Raw genomic sequence first — 22,923 nt, 5'->3', positions numbered from 1 at the left:
TTTCCAAAATGGCGTCATTTGGGGGGGTTTTGTGCCACCTGGGCATTCCATGGCCTCCGAAACTGTGATAGGCAGTGAAGAGTGAAATCAAAAATTTACACCCTTAGAAATCCTGAAGGCGGTGATTGGTTTTTGGGGCCCCGTATGCAGCTAGGCTCCCAAAAAGTCCCACACATGTGGTATCCCCATACTCAGGAGAAGCAGCTGAATGTATTTTGGGGTGCAATTCCACATAGGCCCATGGCCTGTGTGAGCAATATATCATTTAGTGACAACTTTTTGTAAATATTTTTTTTTTTGTCGTTATTCAATCACTTGGGACAAAAAAATTAAATATTCAATGGGTTCAACATGCCTCTCAGCAATTTCCTTGGGGTGTCTACTTTCCAAAATGGGGTCATTTGGGGGGATTTTGTACTGCCCTGCCATTTTAGCACCTCAAGAAATGACATAGGCAGTCATAAACTAAAAGCTGTGTAAATTCCAGAAAATGTACCCTAGTTTGTAGACGCTATAACTTTTGCGCAAACCAATAAATATACGCTTATTGACATTTTTTTTACCAAAGACATGTGGCCGAATACATTTTGGCCTAAATGTATGACTAAAATTGAGTTTATTGGATTTTTTTTTTTATAACAAAAAGTAGAAAATATCATATTTTTTTTTTCAAAATTTTCGGTCTTTTTCCGTTTATAGCGCAAAAAATAAAAACCGCAGAGGTGATCAAATACCATCAAAAGAAAGCTCTATTTGTGGGAAGAAAAGGACGCAAATTTCCTTTGGGTACAGCATTGCATGACCGCGCAATTAGCAGTTAAAGCGACGCAGTGCCAAATTGGAAAAAGACCTCTGGTCCTTAGGCAGCATAATGGTCCGGGGCTCAAGTGGTTAACTCACGTTAAGTGTGTTGATTATTTCTGATTTATTAAAAGTTAATATGAATTGATTTATAATTTATACCTATAAATAAAAGGCCACGGCCAATTTTAAACCACAGGTATTTTATGAAGTATTATTCATTCAAATAATATAATATGTTATTAAATATCAATTGTTATTGGTTATGACTACGATCCCATAAAGGTGAAGGGTGGGGCATGAACTGTCCCCGCCCCCACCACCTGTGGGATCGTGTCAGACCTAATTAAATAAAGTTATTTAAAAAAAAAAAAATTAAATAATAATTCTTAATAAAATTGCTTACCTTGGATTGGTTAATGAGTTTGACAGTTGCCCCAAATGGTCCTCTGGCACGAGCATCAGCCTATAAAAGCAAAGAGGATGCGTCATTACTGGGCAGAAGACGGCAAAGATCAGAAGAGGAGCACATCCCACCCTCCCTCCCTGTCGTGGTCTGATTTATGAGGTTTTATATCCTTTCTCCGACAGGGATAATTGTTTTCTGTTTTTATTCATATAGCTTGAGCTTAAATGGCTGAGCTATTGATATATATTTATATTGATGTACTATTAATATATTTTATTTTTAACTCGCATTAAGTGTTGATTATTTCTGATTTATTAAAAGTTAATATGAGACCTGGCATGAAGATGGCTGCTTAATCCTGTAGCTCCTGCTATCTGACGACCTGCCATCAGCTTATCGGTGGTCCTGACACCCCTCACTCGAACAAAAACATGGGGACAGTTTCCCGGAACACCTCGACCTCTCGATCACGCTCACCCAGAAAGCAACCGGGTACCACAGGCCATAATATCCCAGAAATGTTCCGGACTGGCAAGGGCAATATGGCGCCTCCCCGACACAGTACCTCAGAGGCCACAGTCTCTTCACAACTGGGAGCTATGCCACAAACTTTACCGCCTAGCCAGACGAACGGAACCGTGGCGGAAGACCGGCCCTTACCTCAGCTAAACATACAAGACTTACGGATGATAGCCGCAGATATCAAAGACACCCTCTCGGCCGCAATCTCAGAGTTGCGCATTGACATCCGCGCCCTCTCTGATAGAGTACAGGCGGCGGAACAAATGGCGGATCGTCAAGATTTACAACTACGCAAAACGACAAGGCATGTCGATACCCACACGCTTCAAATGAGAGAAATGCAGAGACACCTCGAGGACCTTGACAACCGTGGCAGACGCCATAATTTAAGGATCAGAGGAGTGCCCGAAACAATAGAAGGCGAACAGATTGCTCACTCTACCATCAGCCTGTTCAACGGCCTTCTACGCAGACCACTACAGACGCCTATTGAATTAGAGAGGATACATAGGGCACTGCGGCCAAAAGGAAAAGAGACAGATCCACCACGAGATATCATCTGCTGTCTCACAGATTTCCGGACCAAGGAAGAGATACTCAAACAGGCCAGAGACATACCGCAAATAGTACATGAGGGGAAAATTGTCCAAATATATCAAGACCTGTCAGGCATAACCCTCCAACATCGCAGTGACTTGAAACCCCTGCTGGACACTCTGCGCGCTAAAAACATCACCTACAAATGGAAATTTCCGTTTTGTTTAGCAGCCACCTCACAAGGCCGCACAGCATACCTTAAAGTGCCTGAAGATCTCCCTATCTTTTGTGACACTCTGCACATACCGAGAGTAGAGGTACCCAATTGGTATGCAGATTTTCGGCGCTCCGCATTTCGCAGAGAACACCCACCTGATGAACCCATGGAGGCTTCTAATGCTAGCCAAAGGAGGAGAAGATCCCCTTCTATCACACCGCCTCATGGAGCGCACCGTGTGAACCGTCGCAATCACAGCCCTCACTCTCCCAACTCCAGGAGAGCTAGGAGGGAACGCTGATACTCCCCACAATCGGTTGTGATTATCTGGGCTCCAGTACTTCTATCTCTGCCTGGTTGGTATCTGAACCTACTGACCCAGATACTGTTCTGTCATTGTTCTTTTATTTCAGTTATGTTTTGATTCTCACGGTTGTTACACTTTACTAACATTTCCGAAACTGGATCCTTGCCTCCCCGGGGAGGTATGACAGGATTGTATTCTCCGTGCCTCAACTAACGTGCTCACAGGATGCTTACGAATAGCTTCTCCATTCTAACTACAGAGGTCGGAAGCGGGCTATGCACACTACAATTACCAGAATGCAAGACGATAGCCATCCGGAAACTGTAATTGATCTCCAAGACAACACAACAGCTTCCGGCACCTCACACTCTCATCATAATTGATGCGCCGGATACAGATGTCAAAAGATGGCCCGATTACAACGCCTGACAAAGTCTGCTACCCACCAGCCTCAGTGACCACATCCTGCTCACCATAGGACCCCCTTAGATCTACGGACACATCTCGGCTCCTGACACCAAGCAGCGACCCACCTCACCTGGATCCCCCATGGCTCGGCAACGCCCTACTGCTCGCTAGTGGAACTGAGATATTGCATACCGCACGCCCTTCTGCGCAGGGAACGGAGCCCAGATGACGTTTCCTGCACAAAGTCATACACGGACACGAAATGACCACTTGTACGACCAAGTTCTCGTGGTTGGGAATGACCAACCTCCCTGGACTACCGAATACGAGAGTATCTGGATCCGCCCTAAGTCCGAATCTACCTGCACCTGCGGGAGTTATGGGACACTTGACTTCTCGCCCCACTCAGGTACTTTCCTATACAGCGTACCGCCTCCCTCTGAGTTTCCAACGGCAGCTCCGCAGGACACTGCATCACTGAATATTACTTCCCCTGCACGTAATTTTATGAGTGTTCTACTTTTTCTTTTAAGGTATTCAGTTATGTTTTATTTAAGGGTAAGTTGATACCTCATGTTATGACTATAATGTTTATGTAGTTTTTGTTTAAGGCCTACAAGAAGACTGGGTACAAGACAGCAACTGAAGTGAAGCTGGGTCTGATAGACCCCCACTCCACTATGCAACTAAAAAGTACTTTCTTACTGCCTTACACCCTGGCTCTCCAACTACACCCCCCGGGGAACGTGGCGGAAGGCCCAGAAGTATGAGATTATATAAATATGAGACCGGACTGGAAAACAGAACTCGAACCACTTTCATATGAATGTATACTTCCCGAATTGGTTGACACTTTTCTACTACTCCTATTTTAAGTAATATTACATTCACCTGGACGCTCTTCTCTCCCAGACCCCTGCCCCGACCTTACTCAAACAACTGACGAGTCCAGTATCCTCTACATTGAGCTACTAACAAATACCACACACCACCGTAATCAAATACCAATGGTCATAGGATGGCAGGCTACACCTGTCTCCGTACCTAACTACACTAATAACTCACTTGTGCCAGATCTTTACCAACCCCCACACAGCTGCAGTGAAGTTCACCAACCCGGACTCCACGGATTGGGAACCATCAGTACTCTGTACCTGACCGATTACTCTCTAATAAAGAGACAGCAGACTTGATTAAAACCTCTGCTGCCTCATCGGTCTTTTCTTTGTGCTCCATTCACGACAACTTAAGCTACTGCTAACTCCGAAAAGCACACCTCCCCAACACATAGTCCCTAAGTGCAAAACCCTTCCCCCTGACCCCGACGGAGGTCATGGACCCCATCAACCTAGCCACTGCGCAAACCCCACCTTACTCAACACTCACACTGCGCTCTATGAATATACAGGGCCTAAACACACCCGAAAAACGGTCTCTTCTACTTACCTCTTTACAGAAATCCAACACCCATATCGCGCTTATCCAAGAAACACACTTCAGATCAGATGCAATCCCCAAACTACGGAACAAACACTTTCCAACTGTATACCATGCAACCAATAATGAAGCCAAATCGAAAGGAGTGTGCATCCTTATATCAAAACACTGCCCATTCATCGTCACTTATGTGCAACGAGACCCTCTGGGTAGATTCCTTTTCATCAAAGGCTCCTTGCACAACAAAACCTTTACCATCGCCAACCTATACGCTCCAAATTCACAACAAGTAACATTCTTCCGCAACACACTGCAACTCCTCACGACTTTTAGCACGGGCAGTCTTATAGTAGGCGGTGACTTTAATATCCCTCTCGATCCTTCCCTCGATACATCCAATGGCACCTCTTCCTCTACCTATAGGGCTTTACGTGCAATAAAAACACAATTCAGAGTATTATTATTACACGATGCCTGGCGCACACTACACCCACATGGTAAAGACTTTACCTTCTTCCCCCAACCAGACTCCAAATATTCCGGGATAGACTACTTCTTCATCTCCCAAAATGATCTTTCATTACTTCATAAGTCCACAATTGAACCAATGATACTTGCGGACCACAACCCCGTTTCCATGATCCTTCACATTCCTAACAAAAGTAACCATTCTCACATCTGGCGCTTAGACAACTCCCTACTCATAGATACTGAAATCTCGCACACCATCTCCAAACACCTACATAACTACTTTACAGAAAATGGACATGGCGATTCTTCTCCGGAAATAGTCTGGGCTGCACATAAATGTGTTATAAGAGGCACATTCTTGTCACAGGCCGCGCATAGAAATAGACAAAGGAAAGCAAAATTGGAGGAACTAACTACCCGCATTTCTCTATTAGAACGGAAACACAAGGCATCTCTAGCTCTAGAAGCACTGACTGAACTGACACAACTGCGAAACGAACTTTTAGAAGAACTACACAAAAACGTCAAACGTAAATATATGCTTACACAAAAATGCTTTTATGAGTTTGGCAACAAATCAGGGAAGATGTTGGCTAGAGCATTACAAGCTAAAAAAGCGGCCCACACCATACACTCAATTGTAGACCCTTCGGGTAAAACAATAGTCAAATCCGAAGACATAGCGGAACAATTTGTCGGCATCTCTAGACATCCCCTTGACGATGGAAGAGATCACACTGGCATTAAAACAGATGAAACCGGGCAAAAGCCCCGGCCCAGATGGGCTGACGGTCGGGTACTACAAATCCTTCCCTGATCTACTAATACCTCACCTTGTTAAGGCCTTTAACAACCTCTCTCCTACCAGTACGGCCTCCAAAGATATATTGGAGGCCCATATCACCCTTATCCCCAAACCAGGGAAAGATGACAAATTGGTTTCTAACTACCGCCCCATTTCTCTACTAAATGTAGACGTTAAATTATACGCCAAAGCCATAGCAAATCGTCTTCTACCCCTGATCCCAAATTTAATTACCACAGACCAAGTCGGTTTTGTCCCCGGCAGAGAAGCTAAAGACAATACCTCCAAAGCCCTAAATGTACACCATTGGTTGACTTCCACTAATACTAAGGGCTTCTTCCTATCCTTGGACGGGGAGAAGGCGTTCGACAGGGTGGCATGGGACTTTATGGAAGCTACCCTACAATCAATAGGCCTCCCACCGAGACTAATCAACATGATTTTGACTCTTTATTCCTCTCCCACAGCTAAAGTTAGAGTGAATGGTGGCTTGTCGAGCGCCTTCTCCGTGTCCAATGGTACTAGACAGGGATGCCCCTTATCCCCCTTGATTTTTATACTAACAATGGAACCCATGCTACGCAGCATTAGAGATAACCCAGACATTAAAGGCATTCAAATTAACCTAAAACAATACAAAGTAGCCGCATACGCGGACGATGTCCTCCTCTTCCTTACAGAACCAACCACTACCATCCCGAACCTGCTCAAAGACTTTGCACTCTTTAAATCCCTATCGAACTTACAAATAAACTTCTCTAAATCCAAAGCACTCAATATATCACTGACAAACGAGACAGTCCCACAATGCAAACATAACTTTCCTTTTGGATGGGAAACACAAGCCATAAAGTACCTAGGCATTAAAATCCCCACCAACCTGTCAGAACTGTTCAGGCTAAACTTTTTACCTATCCTACAAACCATCCAAAATGATCTCCAAAAGTGGCAAGCTGGACCATTTTCATGGTTTGGAAGGATAGCTATCTTGAAAATGAACGTTCTACCTAGGTTGCTTTACCTTCTTCAAACCATCCCTATACTGATCCCACACTCTTTCTTTGCCACATACAAAAGAATTTGCAGGAAATTCATTTGGCTATCCAAACAGCCCAGATTGAACTGGCACAGACTGACGACTCCCAAATTACAAGGAGGACTGCAGGTTCCGGACATACAAACTTATTACCGGGTCTGCCATCTAGTCAGAATTGTGGACTGGCATGTACACAGCAAAGAAAAAGAGTGGGTGCATATTGAAAATGCCTTTACCGAGATCCCGTTGAAACTTCTCCCTTGGATCAATTCAAAACAAATCCCGAAAACTGCCGCTTTGAACCCCCTAATTAATTCCACCCTATTAAACTTTAAAGAGTCGTGCAAAATACTTAAGATTCAACCCATATCGGGACCAATGACCCCTATAGAAGATAACCCGGAATTTTCACCGGGTGTCACCCTAATCCGCCCAACCAAGAACCCACACAGACCCAGACTCCTAGCACAACAAATGTTCCATCAAGGAACTCTATTGACACACCAAGCTCTGATAAACAAATTCCCAGACTATCATATCCCCTTCTATAAATACCTACAGATCCGTCACTTTCTGCAGAGCCTCCAACACAAAGAAAATATACATAGGGAACTCACACCCTTCGAACTTTTATGCTACAGTAATGAACCCCAAAGACACCTCATCTCGACCATTCACGCATTTTTCTTTACACCTCAAGACATCAAAGAGGATAAACTGATAAAACAATGGGAGACGGACTTGAACATAACCCTAACCCCAGACGACTGGAGAAATGTGCACTATCAAATTCATAAAGGTTCCATCAACATAGCAACACAGGAATGCAGGTTCAAAATCTATTCAAAATGGTATAGGACTCCTGACAAAATTAACAAATTTCTACCTAATATATCTCCCAAGTGTTGGAGATGTAACACAGCCAGAGGCTCACTCCTCCACATTTGGTGGGAATGCCCTCTCATTCAATCTTATTGGGCTGACATCCACAGCCTAATCACTCAGATCACAACATACACCCCAGACTATACCCCGGCGCAATACCTACTTCACCATACCTCGATTCCCCAACGTGTATACAAGAAGTCGCTGATTCTAAATCTCATTAATGCGGCGAACCTATGCATCCCCGTTCATTGGAGAAGCATGTCCCCTCCCTCAATCCCAGAGTGGATTCGGAGAGTGGACAGACTGGCTGACATAGAAAATCTCATACATCAAAACTCTGATTCACCATCTAAATATAAAGAAACATGGGCATGTTGTGCTCATTTCAAAAAATCGCAACTAACGTACGCACAGACCAATCTCCCAAGCAATAATTCAGACGATAATACAGGCCAGATAGTTCATTCCCTCACAAACAAATAAATAAACGTATCGTCCTATCCCTCCGTCTTCCTCCTCCCCCCCCCCCTTTCTCTCACTCATAATTCCCTGTCGAATGAATAGCCTACTCACTTTTATCCATCACCTGCTTTGACATGTGAGGAATCCCACCTTACATGATACACAAAACCGACATACCCTTCTAATAGGTGAATCAATACACCCGCACTGGGCACAGTCAGTACCCTATAGGGGTGCCCAGGGATATGGGTAGATCTAATACAGTCGGTTAAGACAATTTGCATTACAAATACCCTATATCACACTCCTACTTAGAAAATACCATATAACCTCATGCGGTTAGTGAAGATTTTAATACATTCATGATATGCTCAGTATACATAACCATAACATTCCGTGTAAAAATAAAGGAATTGTTCTTTCTCATTTTCATTTTTATAGCATGTGATGTATTTGTATTTGAATTATAGGCCTCTGAACTTCTGTTCGATATTATCATCTACTTGATACTGTTTAGTTTATTCTTTTTGTGAAACTATATGTTGACTGTGGAATACATCCTCTTGTAAAAGATTACCACTGTAATGAGATATGTAATCTGTGAAAACTCAATAAAATGTTTTTTAAAAAAAAAAAAAAAAAGTTAATATGAATTGATTTATAATTTATACCTATAAATAAAAGGCCACGGCCAATTTAAACCACAGATATTTTACGAAGTATTATTCATTCAAATAATATAATGTTATTAAATATCAATTGTTATTGGTTATGACTACGATCCCAGGAGAAGCCAGCATTTAGCTGCTGCAGGAAGACAATATAGGTAATTGGTTCTAGTAAATGCCACCCCTCCTGTCCAATGTTGCAGGGAGGTACCATGGGAGCATAAGTGGGGTTGCGATTGCGACCCCTGATGCTATGCCCATGGATAGTGGCTTCTCCAGCATTCAGAAATTTGGCAGTGTAAGGCCTATTTCACACGGGGGGTCCACCGTCTGTCAGTTTTTTAGGCGGACCCTCCACTGCCCTCCAAGGAGTGGTGCTTGTAAATGGATGTGTTGACCCCCGCCGACATCCGAACCAATCCTATCTGCTAAAAATAGACAGATGGGGCAGACAGGCAGTCTGTTTACATCCGACTGCACATAGAGGAAAGCGGGCTGTGTCTGTGTCCACTCTGTATAGGCAGAGTGGACACAGACCTGTAATCCGCCTGTTCAGTAGGGATCAGCGGAGAAATCCCATGCTAAGCAGGTGGATCTGCTGGCAAAGTCCGCCCGCCCGTGTGAAAGAGATAATGCAAGCAGGGCAGCTAACACAATAGACAGGGGGATTTGGCAGTAAAGTGGGAAAATCCCAGGCCATAGTTGTTGAGTCAGTTGTGTGTCCCCTCCCCGTGCCCGGTGCTCTGCTTGTTCCCTCGTGTGCCTCTGGTTCCCCCTCTGCTTCTCTGGTTCCCCCTCTGCTTCTCTGGTTCCCCCTCTGCTTCTCTGGTTCCCCCCCTGCTTCTCTGGTTTTCCCCTGCTTCTCTGGTTTTCCCCTGCTTCTCTGGTTTTCCCCTGCTTCTCTGGTTTTCCCCTGCTTCTCTGGTTTTCCCCTGCTCCTCTGGTTCCCCCCTTGCCCCCCCCCCCCCCCCGCTCCTTTGGTACCCCCCCCCCCCCAGCGCTCACCTCCTCTCCCTAGCTAGTTGTGCAGTGCTGGCTGAATAATGACATGATCCTCAGCACGAAGAAGCTCATCATACGATCATACGATCGGAAAATCGGAAACCTTCCTCGGCACTCGTTCTCCTGGTCTTTCCTTCTCCAGCTCTCCAACGTGTCTGCTGCCATGGAGAATCTAGATGGAGAGCGGGGGGGGGGGGGGGGGAGGCCAGGAGAACGAGTGCCAAGGAAGGTTATGTTATAACTTTGTGTGGCTGTCTTTCTGATCGTATGATGAGCTTCTCCGTGCTGAGGATCATGCCATTATTCAGCCTGCATTGCACAACTAGCCAGGGAGAGAAAGTGAGCGCTGCGAGGAGACAAGAGAAAGGGGGGGACCAGAGTGGAGAAGGGCGTCAGCTGAAGAAGGGGCAGGAACAGGAGGGGCAGCTGGGTCGGCATTTAGAGGTACCGATCCCTGTATCTTCCTCCAGCAGCTGAATGCTAGTGGGAGGTAGAGGAGAAGTGGCCTTTCAGCTGATGCAGGAGGATCAGTACCAGCTGCAGCGCACCTCTCAATGCCTCCCCCGGGGCACATGTCCCTGTCCCCCCCAGTTTCGGCCATGCCAGTACATTCAGTGCAGCATAGAGGAGACATGCATGTCTTTTAGACCCTGCATGTGTCATCACCTAAAAATCATTACAAAGGGGACTTTCTGTCCCCTATGTGTTGGAAAAAAAGTTACACCCAAACACATAGTCTCCCCGCCCCCCCCAAAAAAATAAAAAAATTCAGGCCATTCCCACATATATGCACGTACAAATGCAGGTTAAGGGAGGATATGATCAACATATAAATACATAAGTAATCCATATACTGTATTTACTTTAAGGTCATCACAGAGGACAAGGGGGCACACTTTACGTTTGGAGGCAAAGAGATTTAATCTCCAAATAAGGAAAGGTTTCTTCACAGTAAGAGCTGTGAAAATGGGGAATAGTGTCGTTCTGTCCAGCTCAGTAGATTACTTTAAAAAAGGACTGGATTATTTAATGTATTGTATATAATATAACTGGATACTAACATATATATAGGTAAAGTTGATCCAGGGAATATCTGATTTGTCTCTTGGGGGATCAGGAAGGAATATTCTCCCCTGCTGGAGAAAATTTGATCATGCATTTCTGAGTTTTTGTTGCCTTCCTCTGGATCAACTGTGGGTATAGGATTGTGTATATAGGATTGTAAATAAAAAAAAATATATATATATAATATATTTTACAGTATACCATTTTTTTAGTTGAACTAGATGGGCTTGTGTCTTTATTTCAGCCAGACTAGCTATGTAACAAAGTGGGGAAGTCAACATATTTACCATTGTTGTTAGAACAGGAGATGAGGAGGTTAATAGAGAAATCCTCCCCGCTGAGATATTTGGGGTTATTTACTAAAGGAAAATCCACTTTGCACTGACAGTGCACTTGGAAGTAAAGTCGCTGTAGATCCGAGGGGGACATGCAAGGAAAACAAAAAACAGCATTTTAGCTTGTACATGATTGGATGATAAAATTAGCAGAGCTTCCACTCATTTCAGATCTACCCCTTAGATTTAGAGTGACTGCACTTCAAAGTGCACTTTCAAGTACACTTGCAGTGCAAAGTGGATTTGCCTTTTGTAAATAACCCCCATCGTATTCGGACGGCGGGGGGGCTCTGCTAATCGTGCAAAAATTTTCCAATATGCCTGTTGAATGGGAGCGGATGTGGATCAAAATTTGGCTGGTCCCTACTGAACCAGTTGAATTTCGATCCATTTATAACCAGCTTTATTCTCGCTTTGGATAGATTTTCTTTCACTTTCTATTATGGGGCTGATTTGCTAAAGGCAAATTTCTTCTTTTATTTCTGCAGTTCCGAGTTGTGCACCTCCAAATGCTATTACAAATGGATTATTTCGCCCTGTAAAGGGACAATATGCTTACAAAGACGTTGTAACATACCAGTGCAATGAAAACACAAGTTCACTTATAGGACAACCTTCTATAGTTTGCACCTCTTATGGAAATTGGAGTTCTGCTGCCCCTGAGTGTGTTGGTATGTACATTTTGCATGGTGTTTTCCTTTCCACAAAAGTTAAGTTTTTTTTGTTTGTTTTTTTTTGCATATATATTCAAATCTCACACAGTACTTTTGTTACTGCATTTCACAACATAAGTGTGTTTTAAAATCATTAGAAGGTAGTGGTAATAAATGCGAATTTTTGATTTAGGAGTACTTAAAGCCTAACTTCAGTCTTGCACAGTTGTACAGGTTTCTGCCTTTACTGAAATTGATTTCACTGCACAGTGATTCTCTCACAATTCCAAATAGAGCTTCAGCAAGTCAGAACCTGATTCATTTACTGGCTGGAGGACATCCATCATATAATGCTTTCATCACTACCCTCTCTGTCCCTGGCCTGCCCCTTTAATTCATTGGATTTAAGTTCTTTAAATCATGAAAGCTCAGCATCACATGTGGACATTACCTTAGGCAGTCTGCTGGCTGACACCCACTTATCAAGGCATTTTGATTTTGTTTACATTTTTTCTCAAGAGCCAGCATCAGGGCTTCGGGCTCGTGAGAGGAATATGAAGGCAAGTTGCTGTAAAGTTTTAGGTAAGCTTTGTACTGAACCACAATGCAGCCATGATCTGCCTGCATTACATATAGAAGCACAGAGGCCCAGTGATTGTCACTGGGTCTAAAATAACGTAATGAAATTAATGATTTTAAAAATTATCATAAGCAAGTTTATAGGTAGGAAAGGAGGAACCAGGGAAGGAAGGGAAGGCTAAATAAGACCATAATAATTTCCTAAAAGTGGAAGTCTGGGCTAATACTATCTAAGCTTAAACCTGCTCCCACCCCCATTCTAAGCCCTATACTAACTATCCAGATTTTTGGAAGCCTGGACTTCCACTTTAATTTATTTTTTCAGCACAAAATGAAGACATCTGGGGACCCTTATGCCTTCTAAAGAGGAGCTGTAATCACTGGCATATACTGCCACCAGGAAACTTGTCACCCCCTGGTGATGGTAATTATTGTAAAGGAACCAAAAAAAATATAATAAAATAAAATACATCCTTATACACAAACCGTGCAGACACACACTATGCACAAATACAAAACATTATGATGTATATTTACTACACATATTATGTATCCCCACATACATTAGAGTATTAAGAATAATTTGGGGGCTTTTCAACACATTTCTGGTCTCTAGTGATGCATTACTACACATGCAATATAGTACAATATTTCATGTGTTGCGTCAAAGCCCAGTGTCATTTAATCCCCTTCCTGTAAGCCCTGAATGTTAAGGCTGTACCCCTCCCCCTTCACCCTGGACTTATAGGTGAAGTCTATAGAGAGCTACTGCTCCCTCTGGCATTTAGTAGGACCCCCCCTCTACCGAAGGAAGAAGGCAAAAAGGTCATGTGACCTCACTAGACTTGAGCAAAGACACCTGAAGAAATAGGATTTTTTTCTACAGCTTACCTGTAAAATCCTTTTTCATGGAGTACATCACGGGACACAGAGCAGCTATAGTAATTACTATCTGGGTTATACGCCACCTGTAGGTGAATGGACACTGGCACACCCAAAAGACAGGAAGTCCCCCTCTATATAACCCCTCCCATACAGGAAGTACCTCAGTTTTGTAGCAAAGCGATCGCTATACCAGTAAAGAGAAAATCAAAGTGTAGAGCTGATATGAAAAGTGAAATATCAACATCACATGAACAATGAGGACTGGTGCATCATCAAAATTGAAAAACAAAAAAAAGACATCAAAATGGAGTGTTCTAAGTCCCATATATAAGAACAACTTCATACGTGGATCATGACAGTGTGCACGTAAAATCTTGAAGTGAGAAAAAGCACCACCACCAACAATAGGGAGGCTTACCGAAACGTTTGAACCCAAATGAACGTACGTTCAATGGGTCAAACAAGCTTGTGTTGTAAAACAGCCAGTGTGATTCTATAGGAGTTGCGAGGAAGACCTGCGATAATCCATAGACCGTTGTGTCCCTCAGGAGTGATGCCCCAATTGTATAACGATTAGGTTAAATGGAAAGGAACAAAAAAGGCCACATAGTGTAATTCCATAAAAAATAAAACAAATTTATTAAAAAGAAATAAACTCACATGTTGAATGGATAAAACAGCGCTGTATGAGTAAAAATGGCGTCTGTGCGGTCCTACCCGACTCATTTCGTCTCCTTGGACATCAAGATGATCGGGTAGGACCCCACTGCCGCCATTTTTACTTATACAGCGCTGTTTTATCCATTCAACATGTGAGTTTATTTCTTTTTAATAAATTTGTTTTATTTTTTATGGAATTACACTGTGGCCTTTTTTGGTGGTGGTGGTGCTTTTTCTCACTTCAAGATTTTACGTGCACACTGTCATGATCCACGTATGAAGTTGTTCTTATAAATGGGACTTAGAACATTCCATTTTGATGTCTTTTTTTGTTTTTGTTTTTCAATTTTGATGATGCACCAGTCCTCATTGTTCATGTGATGTTGATATTTTACTTTTCATATTAGCGCTACACTTTTTTGATTTTCTTCTTATTATTATACATATCCTACTGGCCGTGTTATCTGCTCACTTTTCCGGGCAGCGCAGAATTATTTGTTACACTTTATACCAGTAAAGAGGGGAAGGGCCCTCTGTGTCCAGTGATGTACTCCAAGAAAATAATTTTATAGGTAAGCTGTAGGAAAAATCCTATTTTCTTTATCGTACATCATGGGACACAGAGCAGCGAAAGTAATTACTATCTGGGATGTCCCAAAGCAGTGCCCCGGAGGGGAGGGAGACGCATACAAAGCAGACCGCCATCAGACGTGAGGACCTATACTGCTGCCTGCAGCACACTGCGCCCAAACGTAGCATCCTCCTGCCGTCTTGCATCCATCTGACAAAATTTAGGAAATTTATGTGCTGATGACCAAGTTACAGCCTTGCAAATCTGAGCCATAGAGGCTTGATGATGCACTGCCCATGAGGCACTTACTCCTCTGATAGAGTGCGCTCTTACCCGAAAGGGTGGAACTCTTCATTTCAACCCATAAGCCTGAATAATAACTTGGCAAATCCACTGCGAAATAGTTGATTTCAATGCTGTCTGCCACTTCCTGGGCCCCTCTGGCAGCACAAACAAAGAGTCGGGCTTTCGCATCTGAGCTGTCATTTTCAGATAGACTCTGACAGCTCACATCACATCGAGAGAATGCAACAATCTCTCTACCGCAGAACAAGGTTCTGGAAAAAAGGAAGACAGAGTGACATCTTGGTTCAGGTGAAAGCTTGACACCACCTTAGGCAGAAAAGCCGGATGAGGATGCAACACCACCTTGTCCTGATGAATAATTAAATATGGCTCTTTACAAGAAACAGCTGCCAACTCTGACACTCTCCTTGCCGAGGTCACTGCGACCAAAAAAACTATTTCCTTGTCAAGAGGATCAGAGGAATATGCCGAATAGGTTCAAAGGCCTGTCTCTACAAAACCGTCAAGACTAGATTTAATTCCCAGTGTCACAAGGGGGCCCAACTGGTGGAGTTATACAAACTACCCCTTGTATAAAGGCCTGGACCAAGGAATAGGAAGCAATTGGTCTTTGAAAAAATATTGATAAGGCCGAGATCTGACCCTTGATTGTACTCAAAGCCAGCTTCATTTCTACCCCCAACTGCAAGAAAGCAAGAATTCTACCTATGACATACTTTTAGGGCTGAAACAACTAATCGATTAATCGACAACTAATCGATTATGAAAATAGTAATTGATTATTTTCATAAACGATTAATCAGCCAGTAACCTAATGGGGTTAAAAAAAAAACTAAAATGAGCCCTTTATAGTACAAAAAGAGCAAATAATCACTACTGTAAATATTACTTTCACAGTTCTACAGTAAAAAAATGAACCCCTTACAGTAGTGATTATCTGCTTTTTTTGTACTATATAAAGGGCTAATTTTTATTTTTTTTTAACCCCATTATTTTGCTAAACATCTTAGACCTGGTTCACATCTACAGTACGTGTGCTTTTTGCAGAAACGCACTACAGTTCATTTACATGGTTTGCTATGGGACACATTCACATCTATGCTTTTTTTCAGCCACTGTGTGTTTTGGAAAGGGGCGGGTACTTTTTTATTGCAAAACTGTGCTTTTTTTGGTTCAATATACTTCAATGGAGAAGCTGCAGAAAAGCATGTAATGCGTTTTTGCAGCAATTTGTGTTTTTTAATCTGCCCAACAACAAATTGGCCAAAAAAAATGCAAAAACGCAAATTGCAGCAAAATCACGTGTGCAAAAATCAAAAAGCACTGCAGAAACAGATCACAAGCAAACTGCATAGGTGTGTACCGAGCCTTATGCTGGCCACACGGATCTATTTTCAGACGAGAATATTCAGACGAAAAATCTTTATACATTCGCTGAATGAAAGAATGTTGTTTGAAATTTTCACTTGCTTTTAACATTTCTGTTTAAAATGAATGTAATCTCTGAACGAAAACCACATACACTGTCTGAAAATTCCTTTGACCAAGAAGTTTTCTATTTCCAAATTTTCCCGTCACTATGGTTGAAAATGAACGTCAGTTTGACCTCACTAACAATTAGAAAATCGAAAACGAACATTCTTAAAATTACATTTTTTTTTTTTTTTTGAAGGAAGACATTGTTTTTTTAACCACTTCAGCCCCGGACCATTTGGCTGCCTAAGGACCAGAGGACTTTTTCCAATTTGGCACTGCGTCACTTTAACTGCTAATTGCGCAGTCATGCAATGCTGTACTCAAACGAAATTTGCGTCCTTTTCTTCCCACAAATAGAGCTTTCTTTTGATGGTATTTGATCACCTCTGCCGTTTTTTATTTTTTGCGCTATAAACGGAAAAAGAACGAAAATTTTGAAAAAAATATATTTTCTACTGTTCTAAAAAAAAATCCAATAAACTCAATTTTAGTCATACATTTAGGCCAAAATGTATTCGGTCACATGTCTTTGGTAAAAAAAATGTCAATAAGCGTATATTTATTGCTTTGCGCAAAAGTTATAGCGTCTACAAACTAGGGTACATTTTCGGGAATTTACACAGCTTTTAGTTTATGACTGCCTATGTCATTTCTTGAGGTGCTAAAATGGCAGGGCAGTACAAACCCCCCCAAATGACCCCATTTTGGAAAATAGACACCCCAAGGAAATTGCTGAGAGGCATGTTGAACCCAATATATATATTTTTTTTTTCGTCCCAAGTGATTGAATAATGACAAAAAAAAAAAAATATTTACAAAAAGTTGTCACTAAATGATATATTGCTCACACAGGCCATGGGCATGTGTGGAATTGCACCCCAAAATACATTCAGCTGCTTCTCCTAAGCTATTTGCTGAGAGGCATGTTGCGTCCATGGAATATTTTATTTTTTGACACAAGTTGCGGGAAAGTGGCAAATTTTTTTTTTTTTGCACAAAGTTGTCACTAAATGATATATTGCTCACACAGGCCATGGACATATGTGGAATTGCACCCCAAAATACATTCAGCTGCTTCTACTGAGTATGGGGATACCACATGTGTGGGACTTTTTGGGAGTCAACCGCGTACGGGGCCCCGAAAACCAATCGCTGCCTTCAGGATTTCTAAGGGCGTACATTTTTTATTTCACTCTTCACTACCTATCACAGTTTTGAAGGCCATAAAATGACAAGATGGCACAAAACCCCCCCAAATGACCCCATTTTGGAAAGTAGACACCCCAAGCTATTTGCTGAGAGGCATGGTGAGTATTTTGCAGCTCTCATTTGTTTTTGAAAATGAAGAAAGACAAGAAAAATGTATTTTTTTTTCTTTTTTCAATTTTCAAAAGTTTGTGACAAAAAGTGAGGTCTGCAAAATACTCACTATACCTCTCAGCAAATAGCTTGGGGTGTCTATTTTCCAAAATGGGGTCATTTGGGGGGGGGTGTTGTGCCATCTGGGCATTCCATGGCCTCCGAAACTGTGATAGGCAGTGAAGAGTGAAATCAAAAATTTCCGCCCTTAGAAAGCCTGAAGGCGGTGCTTGGTTTTCGGGGTGCCGTATGCGGCTAGGCTCCCAAAAAGTCTCACACATGTGGTATCCCCGTACTCAGGAGAAGCAACAGAATTTATCTTGGGGTGCAATTTCACATATTCCCATGCATGTTTGAGCAATATATCATTTAGTGACAACTTTGTGCATAAAAAAAAAAAAAAAATTTGTCTTTTTCCCGCAACTTGTGTCACAATATAAAATATTCCATGGACTCGACATGCCTCTCAGCAAATAGCTTGGGGTGTCTACTTTCCAAAATGGGGTCATTTGGGGGGGTTTTGAACTGTCCTGGCATTTTATGCACAACATTTAGAAGCTTATGTCACACATCACCCACTCTTCTAACCACTTGAAGACAAAGCCCTTTCTGACACTTTTTGTTTACATGAAAAAATTATTTTTTTTGCAAGAAAATTACTTTGAACACCCAAGCATTATATATTTATTTTTTTAAAGCAAATGCCCTACAGATTAAAATGGTGGGTGTTTCATTTTTTTTTTTCACACAGTAATTGCGCAGCGATTTTTCAAATGCATTTTTTGGGGAAAAAACACACACTTTTTTTAATTCTAATGCACTAAAACACATTATATTGCCCAAATGTTTGATGAAATAAAAAAGATGATCCTAGGCCGAGTACATGGATACCAAACATGACATGCTTTAAAATTGCGCACAAATGTGCAGTGGCGACACACTAGATACATTTTTAAAAGCCTTTACAGGTTACCACTTTAGATTTACAGAGGAGGTCTACTGCTAAAATTACTGCCCTCGATCTGACCTTCGCGGTGATACCTCACATGCATGGTGCAATTGCTGTTTACATTTGACGCCAGACCGACGCTTGTATTCGCCTTTGCGCGAGAGCAGGGGGAGACAGGGGTGCTTTTTTTATTTATTTATTTTTTTTTTTTTATCTTATTTTTAAACTGTTCCTTTCATTTTTATGTCTTTTAATCATTTTTATTGTTATCTCAGGGAATGTAAATATCCCCTATGATAGCAATAGGTAGTGACAGGTACTTGTTTGGAGCCATTCTGGTCTCTGATCAGCTCTATGTTCAGCTGGCTGAATTACCGGCTGCATTTTCAGGTTCCCTATTGGGACAGGAGAGCCAGAGAAAAACATGGAAGACGGTGGGGGGGGGGGGCATTCCCTCCCACTGCTTATAAAAGCAGTCTAGAGGCTAATTAGCCGCTAGGATTGCTTTTACATGAAAGCCAACCGCTGTCTGAAAAGAATGATACCTAAACCTGCAGGCATCATTCTGGTATAACCACTCAAAGTCCAGCAACATACCAGTACGTTGCTGGTCCTTGTTGGGCATATATTGTAAACTTTTTTTTCATGCAGCCTGTGGGCTGAACGAAAAAAGATATTGATTGGTGGGTATGCCCACCATTAGAATACCTCCCTTCATCCACCCACTTCTAATGATGGGCATACATGCACCATTTATATATGCCGAAGCATGGGGGCATCCTCCCGCAAAAGGCAGGAGCAAATCGCTCCTCCACCCACTGCTGCCCCCACGCTTCGGCATATATGCTGAAGTATGTAACTGTGGTGGTGAAATCACCTCCGACAGCGCTGGAGTCACGGCTTTATATATAGTGGGAGCAAACGCTGTTGCTGTCATGATATATAAATCTGCTCTGCAGCTGAATGGCGTACCTGAAAACAATAAAATGGTTACCAACAAAACACAGTAAAGTATAAAAAAAATTGCATATCTGAAAAGCAAACATGGTAAAACATAATAACAATAAAACATTGCAGAATAGAATACAGTAAAAAAGAGCAGAACAATAGAGAGAGAGAACAATAAAACAACAACTATTTTTGTTTTTTTTATTTTATTTTTTTTTTATATTTTTTTTTTTTTTTTTTTTTTACACTTTTTTTTAGTAACTTTAACTTTTGTAACTGGTACCAGGTTTGGGTCTCTCAAAATACGATGGCATCTTGGGAGACCCCGTGAAAGTGTGTCCTAGTCTGTGCAGTGCTGTACCCTACGCTAATTCTCAACTAGTGAATGGTAGCATTCAAAACATTCACGCAAAGACCAGGATTGCCAGGACAGGAGGGACAATAACACCGGGTGTCACGCCTAAATCCGTGCTTGCTACAGACACGACCTCTTTTTTGGGGGGCTCGTTGGGTAGGGGTACTCTGGAGGGCATAAGGAAAATGCCTCTCATGCAGCCGGCCTACTGCATTTGGTTGGGGATGGTGAGGTGGAGCACCGTCTGGATACAGAAGGGCTCTGACGATCTCTTCCTGGAATTTAAGGAAGGATCCAGTCCGACCTGAAGCTCTTTATAGCACATGAGCGTTCAGCAAAGCCAATTGAAATTAACAGACACTTTTTTGGTACCAGCGTCTGGCCTTACGGGCAACTAGGTACTGCGCCAACAACTGGTCGTTGAGGTCCACCCCTCCCATATTTTGGTTATATTCGTGGACACAGAGGGGTTTCTCCACAACACTAGTCGCCGTAGTAATTTGGGCCGTCGTGTCTGCATGAAGGGAGGTGAGAACGAAAACATTCTTCTTATCCCTCCACTTCATAGCGAGCAAATTATTACACTGCAAGCAGGCTCTCTCCTCCAGCCTAAGACGGGAATCTACAAGCCGCTGGGGAAAGCCGCGGCGATTAGGTCGCACGGTGCCACATGCTCCAATCTGGTGATCAACAAGGTGACTAAAAAAGTCTGCAAAACGTTGGTTGAAGTGGTTTACGAGGGGCCGAATTTTGTAGAGCCGATCGTATCCAGGGTCTTCACGAGGACGACAGAGTTCATTGTCATTGAAGTGCATGAACCGCAAAATCTGCTCGTATCGTGCCCTGGCCATGGAAGCAGAGAACACGGGCATATGGTAAATTGGGTCAGTGGACCAATATGACCGCAACTTACCCTTTTTATTTATGCCCATGTTGAGGGAAAGGCCCAGAAAGATCTTAAATTCGGAGACCGTAATTGGTCTCCAATCTCTGGCAAAGGAGGACTGGGGATTAGCGGCGATGTGTTGACCAGCGTATAAATTGCTTTGGTCCACAATAGATCAATAGAGATCTTCGGTGAAAAACAGCGAATAAAAATCCAGTGGCGTAAAATCAACTGTTTCCACCTGAATTCCGGGTTGGCCAGTGAATGGGGGAAGTACGGGTGCTGCAACAGTGGTGGGTTCCCAATTCGGATTGGCGAATGCAGCAGGAAGGGCCCTATGGGCACGACGGGCCTGTCTTTGTCTTCTTGGTGGCAGCGGGACACTACTTGTGCTTGCCACCTCACCAGCTTGAACTGCACTTATGGGACTCGCCACGTCACCACGTGATACTGCAGTGCTGGATGTACGACCAGGGTGTACTAGGCCGCTGGTGCTTGCCAGTTCACCAGAAGGAATAGCGGCACTAGTACTTCTCTGCTCTATACGAGAGCCCTGCGGTTCTTGCACTTCAAGGACAGAAGAAGAAGATTGGGGTCTGGTACGCCTGACCTTGGCAGGGACCACAACTCCGTCATCAGAGCTATCTGTCATGGAGCCGCTGTCCTCTACAGGATCGTATTCTGAGCCTGAATCTGACAGATGAGTGACTTCCTCTTCACTATCTGTCATGCTCAGAAACGTGTAGGCCTCTTCACTAGTGTACCTTCGATTTGCCATTTTGGGCTCTAAATTTAGGGGTACACTAGTGAGACTCACAGGCAAAAAAGCTCCTGACTGTCAGCGACTGTATCAAAACGCTACCAAAAAACTGTTAGCGATCGCAGGGATCAGGCCTGACTCTGCGAACGCTGCAGTTATGTGTGCTTAGTGTTTTGTAAGTGTCAGTGATCGATCGATACTGCACTTGGGTGGGCTGGGCAGGTCTGGGCCGAGGGGCCAAACGCAGGTGCTAGCAGGTATCTGGGCTGATCCCGCTAACACTGTTTATGGGAACCCTAAACTGCTGGGGACGCTAGTATAGATCTGATCGGATCAGATATCGATCCGCTCAGATACTATAGCACTAAGGGAGGTGTATGCTGCGTGCATGGGTGTTAGCGGTACTGGCGCTAACCTGACGCTGCCTGGGGCGACGCAGACCTTATCTGACCCTAAAAACTTAACTTCTATCACCGCCGGGCAATTAGGGGGTTAAACCTTTATAAGGTAATAAACGGCGGGTGCCCTAAAACTATAAAAAACAAACTAACTAACCAGCGTCACCCGTAACACTTATACGGTGATCGCTGGTGAAAGGGTTAACTAGGGAGCAATCAGGGGGTTAAAACCTTTAGTAGGTAGTATATGGGGGTCCCTGTCGCTATAAAACACTGACAGCGAACCTATATACTTACCTCCCTAACTAGCGTCACCTGTGTCACTAATACAGCGATCAGAAAAACAATCGCTTAGTGACACTGGCGACAGGGGGTGATCAAGGGGTTAACCTTTATTAGGGGGGTTAGGGGGGTACCCTGGACCTAAAGGGGGGTACCCTAGACCTAAAGGGGGCTAACCTAACTGCCCTAACACTTATAACTGTCACAAACTGACACCAATGCAAAAAAAAAAACTGCTATTGGTGTCCGTGGTACAGGGGGGTGATGGGGGGTGAAAAGTGTGCCTGGCGTGTTCTACTGGAAGTGTAGTGTCGGTGCACTTACTTGGATGTCTTCTCTCCTCGGCGCCGGATCGAAAAGAGCGGCTCGAGGAGGGATGACATCACTTCCTCTCCCTCTGTTTACATTACAGAGGGAGAGGAAGCATTTTCATTCGCCGGGAGCGATCGGGAGGGGGTGGCCACGAATGGATGGCCTCCCCCTCAC

At 43.2% G+C, this 22,923-nt stretch overlaps 1 protein-coding gene across 3 annotated transcripts in view; it reads left to right on the top strand.

Moving 5' to 3' along the window:
• The window catches only part of LOC141128477 (C4b-binding protein alpha chain-like), a 365,002-nt gene that overhangs the window by 282,253 nt on the left and 59,826 nt on the right, over positions 1-22,923 (top strand). For 2 of the 3 annotated variants that reach the window (XM_073615784.1, XM_073615783.1), the window contains exon 9: positions 11,859-12,041. In XM_073615784.1, the coding sequence (XP_073471885.1) occupies positions 11,859-12,041 (183 nt within the window). Of the gene's footprint in view, positions 1-11,858; positions 12,042-22,923 lie in introns of those variants that run through there. The other variant, XR_012241699.1, reaches the window with a different exon arrangement.

The sequence above is a fragment of the Aquarana catesbeiana genome, linkage group LG02 (genome assembly GCF_042186555.1).
Source record: "Aquarana catesbeiana isolate 2022-GZ linkage group LG02, ASM4218655v1, whole genome shotgun sequence".
Lineage (NCBI taxonomy): Eukaryota > Metazoa > Chordata > Amphibia > Anura > Ranidae > Aquarana > Aquarana catesbeiana.
Note: the sequence above shows the minus strand (reverse complement) of the source record. Positions and strands in the feature narration are given on the sequence as shown.